The following is a 7702-nucleotide window of genomic DNA, read 5'->3' on the forward strand; positions in this document are numbered from 1 at the left end:
CGGTCCGAAATAACCATCAAATTGAGTGTAAACCTTCATGAAACACTCAATTATGAAGGTTTACACTCAATTTGATGGTTATTTCGGACCGTCAACGTATGATTGAGTGTATTTTTTCATAAGGGACACGCTTCAAATGGTCACACATTTATCGTCCTATGCCATATCCAGTTATGTATAGAGATCAGTGCTTATGACTCTCCTGTCTCTCTCGTGCTCGAGCACGCAACGCATCGCAAAACGCGACGACAGCACAGCAGTCAACAGCTGTTGGAACGTTACTTCTTTCGATGAGTTTTGGAACGCGCGGGGAAATTCTTGCCACCGTTGAACGACGTGCAATGAGAAAAAAAAATAACATGGCTACAAAAGTATAATCAATATTAGTAAATATATTCGGAAAATACGGATTTAAAATCATTCAATTTCTAAAAAGCTTCCTGGAAGTGTCTTGTGATTTTGCCTTTAACTTTCATTGATACTTTTGACAACAATTGAGTATTTTAGGGGGATTAGACTTATTTATTTATTAGGAAAAAAATAAAAAATAGAAACCTATAATTCATTACATAATAATAATAATTTGATATATACTTTTGTGTCTCAGGATAGCAGATAGAGAGATCAAAATAGCGAGCAAGAATTTTTGTTCTCAATACATGTTCTCAATAAATTGCACACTTTTCATCTAAAAAAAATACGTAGTTACATACAATTTACGTAATCGAACGTTCCAATAATTTATTGTTTTCAAATTCTTTTAAGAAACAGCCAAATGTAGAATTGTACACATTTGTACGCAATCTATAATTTCACACGTACGCGCACATGTTTACTGACATTGCCTCTGAAGCGCATGTTTGGAAAATTACACACGCAATTACATTAATTTAAATTTAATTTAATTTATTGCAAACATAAGATATAGTGTACAAAGGGAAACAAGTTCGCAGAAATTAAAAAAATTACTTTAAATGAAATCAAAGTTTTTAAAAGTAATCTGTCATATCTAAGAGTTTACTTAAAGAAGTTAAAAGTTTACTTCAGAAATTTTAGAGTAAATAGCCAAGCCTGTCCAAGTTCCCGCTAGAGGGCCGCGCGGCATAGTACTTTCTCTCGTAAGAAGAAAACCGCATGCGGTATTATAAATTATATCACACACCTTTTACAATTCGTAAAGTTCTCTTTTAAATTCTTAAAGTAAGTTTTAAGTTTACCTTAAATAAAAGTGTCCAAATGTACTTTTCATATTTCTTGTTTTTCTAAAGTAAAATTTGAAGATTTTCTAAGGTATATTTTCCCAAGGGAAGACATTAATGCCATTGCGTCTATACATTGTATCTATACATGTCAATACGAAATAAAAGTGTCCAATGTACGAGTACTTTTCATATTTCTTGTTTTTCTAAAGTAAAATTTTAAGATTTTCTAAGGTATATTATCCCAAGGGAAGACATTAATGCCATTGCGTGTATCTACATATACATGTCAATACGAAATTCGATTAAATGAACATGATTTTTCCTTCGGATCCGAAAAGTCCTTTTAATCGGCGTCCCTTTTAACCGGTACTCGGTATAGAATTACCGCGTGGAACATTCGTATAATCACGATTTTTTGCTAATAAGATGTTGTGCACGTTCACTCGGCCGGAAACAGGCTATTAATCGATCCAACGTTAAAGCCACGCTCGAGCTTAAAGGAGAAACGGCGGTCGGTCGAGCCACCGATGTAATCTCCTGTTAATTAATTACAGTGAACTAATTCCTAAGATCTACTGCAGTGGAGATAAGGCAGGTGGTACACTAATTTGTTCTTTCGTGATTTATGAAATACTTAAAGGTCATCTGTTGCGTGGGGCTTCTTTTAAGTTACGATATATATTTACGTTGGAAAAATGTAGCCCTAATATATTTCGTGCGCTCAAGAACGCTGTAAATTGCCGTGCAGAATTAGAAACTATATTCATATACATATGTATACACGTTCATGCGAGGCTCATACATTTCTACCGATTTCCCCTATGCGTCACGATATAAGCTTTATAAAATAACATGTAGAATTTATTTGGATATTAATAAAAATGGCGCGCGATTTGTGTGCGATTACAACAAAATGTCCACGTTGGATTATTATCGCACTCGTAAAGTTCACTTTTACAAGTCCAATAATTCAAGGACAATACACGTCGGCTATTGGCATTAATAGCGTAGAGTATTCCTGTTACCGTTTATCTTATCGACGTGCCATACACTTATACGCGTACGAATTTCTCAAATCTCGATTAAAGAATCTTTTCGCGCTTGCAGCAGGTACTATTTAACGGAATTAATGCTCCCCGTCACGCCACGCTCGTACGCGATTGCGTCATACTTGCGTGACGGAATTAAGTCTGCTAATCATCCGCGAGAAGGACGGAGGGAGGGCTCGACACACCACGTAAGTAGCTCTCGCGTTATCCGTCGCATTTATTTTCCACATTTCCATCGCGTTTAACATCCGCACTGAATGCCCAGTGCATTCCAGCATAGCGGCGCGCGCGCGGGGGATCCCACCCTCGCACGCACCGCAACCTTCAGGTGGCTTAAGGGTGGTTTCGCCGACGCGTCGAAGGGATCGGCGGCACTCGGCCGCGGTGATTTGGCGCGCCGCCGCCTCGCGATTGGCCGGGCCGACCGGCCAATCGGCGGCGGCGCCGTCCACCAGGCGCGCTCTACCCGGGCAGCCAGTGTACCGCCGGTCGCGTACCTGTTCGGGTCGTTTCTGTTTCGGTCGCGGTTTACGCTCGTGGGGAAGCCCCCTCGACCCTCCGCGGGTGGGCCGGCAGTGCCTCGCGGGATCTCGAGATCCTCGAGATATTCGTTTGTTCAATTGTTTTGTATCCTTCTCTACCTTTCTATCTCTCTTTTTTTTTCGTGTCGGATAATGATTGGCCCGCGCCGATATTGAGGACCGGCGCGACGATACGAAGCGCGACGAGATCATGTTATGGAGATCGGCGAGTTGACGTCCTCGTGTCTCGTCGCCGCGCTGTCTCCCCGCACGACGGTCGGAGGGTCGTCAACCGCGTCGCCGAGTGATCCACCTGCTCGAGTCGACCGCCGCCGCCACCGTCGCCGCCGCCGCCGCTGATGCAGCCGCGTGCGAGCCGCTACCTCTCGCTCCCGGGATCGCCGCCGCTACCGCCGCCGTCGCCGCCGCCGCCCCTCTCCCCACCTCCGCCCTCGCTGCCGCCGTCGTCGTCGTCGTCGTCGACGACGCGATCCTCGCCCGCGGACCGAGCGGAAGATCATCCGCGATAGGATAGGCGCGCGTGTACTTCCACCCCTTTTCCCTACCTGCGCTCCGTAAATCACCGTGCGACGACAAGTCGACGCCTGCGGCTCTCGCGACAGTCCGTTATCGCCGATCGCAGTTCCGTATCGCCGCCTTCGCTCGTTAACAGGTGACAATTGGCGAATATGCGACCTCTATTTTTTTTTTATTTATCAGCGTGGTTTATTGGCGACACGGGGGATGCTTCGTACGTTTCGATAGCGGAGTTTAAGAGCTGTCAGTTTGGCACTTGAACGACCAGTGGGACACGTACGTTCCACCTACCTTTAAAAATCATGTCTTCCATAAAAGTCAACACATCGACTTCATATTAAAGAGAAAGGGGGGCTCTGAATACGCAAAAATTGTCAAGTCTGAGAATCGCGACCCTGTCAAAAAGTGTTAGAGCACAAATTTTGGGCAGAATGTTTTCGCCCACGTATACGTTTTAAAGTAAAGTCAAAATTATATACAAAGGCGGGTTGTAAGAAAATCCACCTCTAACAGTGGTAATATACGCAAAAGAGCGCCTTAAAATGAAAAGAGGAAAGCACAAATTTAGACCTGCATGTCAGCATATTTTTTTGCAGAATAATAGTTGATCTATGCGAAAAAAGTGTTAAATTACAATTAAACTCTTTCCAAAAATCATACTTAGGGGTTGAAATCGAAAATTAATGACCATATCAGATTTTTTACTTGTAATGTTTCGCAACTATGGGGGTGTTTTCTTCAATGTAAGGACTTACGGTGGCTCTTGCGTAAACCGACCAAAAATAGAAATGAAATAAAAGAAAAATAACATCCGTGATTTTTATTGACCGTATCTTGCAATTAAAATTCTTATTGCGAAAAATATCACCTCAGCCAGGATTCGAACCTGGGACCTCCCTCAATCCGTGACGAGCGTCTTAGCCAGCTCGACAACTGAGGCGACAGAAAAATGTTAAAGTTGTACTCTTTAATTTTTAATCCGCTATTTTGAAATCTTCAAATCTCATTTGAGATTTGAATTTAGCGACTAAAAAAACCCGTGTATCGATTCCCAGGAAAATTGGTCAATTTTTGTCTGTTTCGGTCCACCATATTGCACCCGCCATTTTGGATTTGGGAATTTAAAAAATCTGATTTCAGATTTGAATTCAGCGACTTGAAAAACAGAAAATCACTGTGCGCGTGATAATTACTTTGCGCCCTGAATTGCGTGACTGAAAGAGTTAAAGAACATTTTATTTTCACTTACAATTCATTATTTTGAGTCTGCCAATGTAGATTTTGAATAAAATTTCGATTAATTTTGACATGAGACCCGAAATTAGCGGCTAACCTCAATCGTTTATATAGTGATTTAATTTTTCTTCGTTTTTTTATATATAAAGATGACTGTTCCTGGTTTTGTCTTTATGCGTACTTTAATCATGTGGAAGAATTTTGCAATTTTATAAAGCCAATTTCAAATTTAGTTAGAACTACGAATTGAAAATTTCAAATACCAATATCTTTTTTATTAGACTTCTGAATTGAATGTTTTAAGTATGAAAATGTTCTGTTATGCGGTCCGGAACTTATCTTGGCGTTATTTTGTGCATAAAAGCTAATAAAAAGACAAGCGCAAAAACTATTTAACTGTGTCGGTAAAAAAGATGGCTGAAGGATCCCCGATAGTTTAGATTTAGAGGGTAGGAAAATTTTGAAAATTTTGTTTTTGTACATTTGACGTCTACTAACTTCGATTCATTATGAGTCGAGTGTGTGACACTTGCAAAAATAATTAAATTCGGATATCAACCGCGAGAAGATAATGGTAGTACGCGAGAAAAAAAGTTTAGTGATAAATTTTAAGCCGTGCGCCTCAAGTGCCGCAATCAACGTTTAATGAGAAATTTCTTGAATAATATGTCTTTCTACGCCTCCCATTATGTTTCATAGCGAATACTTAAAGCAGCTCCAGGTTCGTTAGCACGATATCTACATAAATTGTTATATTTGGTTCTTGGAGCGTGGCAGAGAATACTGTGTGTCGGATCGACAGATCTTCTATGGCGAATATCCTTTGTCTGCCTCACAGCTCGCTGTTGCATTACGATAATATAATTGGTGCGCTTGACATCAAAATGCAGATCTGAAAGAATCTTGGAAATCTAATTGTAAGAGAGCGTCTTTTGAAAAAAATTCTTTTGACGAAAAAACTCGCAATTTGTCAATAATAGAAAATCAAAAATTAAAAATTGCAAGCTCGAGGCATGATAAAAAGTAATAAATAAGAGAGATTGCTCTGAAACCTCATGATATTGAAATTTCACATATAAAGCTCTATAATCAAATCACAGACTCGTGATTGGCTGGAAAATTGGCAGCGCCAATTATTTGCACTTCTCTCGTACGCATTTCAGTCTCTTAATAAGGAGTATTTCACCATTTTTGATCGAAACATCAATTTGCATAATTCCATTTTAACTAAGCAATTGTTATTTAAAAATGGAAATATAAGGAACGAATGTGTATTGATATAAAATTATTTGTTTAATTATTAACGATACAAATTTGCGAGAATTGTCTAATTACTTAGAAAGGTGGAACAAAGTCATGTGGATAATAGTTGAGATAACATCGCGTCACAAGGAACAATAACAAAATTGTTAAAACACTCCTAAGCACTGAGGGATATTATGTTAGATGCAACACGCCGTGCTTTGACATTTTTTCATATTTTTCTGAAATGCTAATTTAAATAATTGTCCATTGTAACACTTGCTGCATCATCGAGCATAGGCCCGACGGTGAAGCTTATTTATTTTACACCTTACGACATGCCTGTTGACCCCGTATCGCACTGTTATATATACGCGATAATCGCGATATAAATATTTTGACATTCATCTTTAACATTTTCCGTGAATCCAGCTCTGTTAGCGTTGATAAAGGCAGCCGCGTTACTTTGCAAGGAAAGTTGTTGCACCGCAAACCTCGAGGCGGTTTTGTTAGCGGTATTATTATTGTCCTTTACGCGAAGACCCCCTTACCGTTGGACCCCCTTTTACTCTCATTAATATCAAGTACTGACCGCATCGCAACCTCATTATTCGCAAGACGCGTTGTCCTGCGCGCTATATATTTTAGATAATGCGACTAGGCAGGGTGTAATATTGAATAAAAGTAGATGGAAAGGATGTGCAATTTATATAACGATTTAATTTGTACAACTAAAAACGTGTCGCATCAAAGTAAGAATTTACTAAGCTCCAATCTAATTTAGTAATTAAGTGTTAAATATATTAATATAATCAAATATTGATTATTATTCCGACGCGACAGTTTCCTTTTCCGCCGTGTCCACTTGGCCTCCTTTCGTGCCTAGAAAAAGTAGAGAAGTACGATAGGCTCCGTGCATTAGGCCTCTGTACTTTTGCATCCCAAACGATGATTCCTTACGTTGGCTTTTATCAATAAATTTCGAGCGACCGCGCCTAGAATCGATCTCCAAGTTTTGGCACGGTAACCTTTCGCGAATTCCAAGCCATTGATTTTTATGCGAGCAATATTCACTCGTCTTATCGGGCTATTTTTACGATCCTCGCGAAGTGACCTCAAAATCTAGATCTAAGACGCAGCTTCAGCTTACGTCCGTGTCTTACTTAATAGTGATTAATAGCGTATATGCACGCAACTATCAAACGGCTTTATCCTAGGATCGCGAGCTTTAAGCACTGGGGGCCGCATATATCAGACTCGCCCGTCCCACCCTCGCTCGTTCTTGCTTGTTTGCGCTTTCTTTCACGTGGGACCTATGCCAAACCCTGAAAAATCTGTAACGCCGCACCGATATAAATACAATTGACATTGCCAGGGCGAGGCAATTAATTACAACAAGTTCGCTCGGTCGCGGAATCCTCAAGATTTCATAAATGCGAAACAACTTGGTTCACCGTTGCATTTGGAAACGCACGCACGCCGTAATACCCATTCAACTGAATGGGTTGTAAAGGCGGAACTAATTACCCGATCGGAGGGAACATTGATATATTATAAAATCGATAAATCGTTAGAATGTTCAAAATATCGCGCTTCTCATTACACCCCGCTCGTTACCAACTGATTGCATTGCACACGTCGCGCGGTTCGTTTGCATGAAGCCGCGAGGGTGTCACGTGGAAAATATTTTGCAGTTCCCCGCTCGAAAGCGAGTTTCGCCTCCTTCTCCTCCGATAGACGCGAGATCTCGAGGGGATCCGAAGAAGTCGAGCGAGACGCAGCCGGCGGATCGATAGAGGAAACGCACGATGAGACGCACGATGACGGGGAACGTGCCGGTGATGGTGTGACCTCGCGGATCCCTGAATATAAAAAGAACAGAAGGAAGCTGGAAGGGGGGGAGGGGGTAGGAGGC

The 7702-nt window shown here is 41.0% G+C and overlaps 1 protein-coding gene across 1 annotated transcript in view; it reads right to left on the minus strand.

Moving 5' to 3' along the window:
• The window catches only part of LOC105558498 (poly(ADP-ribose) glycohydrolase ARH3-like), a 17144-nt gene extending 10749 nt beyond the window's left edge, over positions 1–6395 (minus strand). Inside the window, 1 exon segment of the mRNA XM_012006199.1 lies at positions 6339–6395. Within this exon segment, the coding sequence (XP_011861589.1) occupies positions 6339–6395 (57 nt within the window).
• Between the last annotated feature and the right edge of the window lie 1307 nt (positions 6396–7702).

This window comes from Vollenhovia emeryi, unplaced genomic scaffold (genome assembly GCF_000949405.1).
Source record: "Vollenhovia emeryi isolate VEMERY1.0 unplaced genomic scaffold, V.emery_V1.0 DF939339.1, whole genome shotgun sequence".
NCBI classification, from domain to species: Eukaryota; Metazoa; Arthropoda; class Insecta; order Hymenoptera; family Formicidae; genus Vollenhovia; species Vollenhovia emeryi.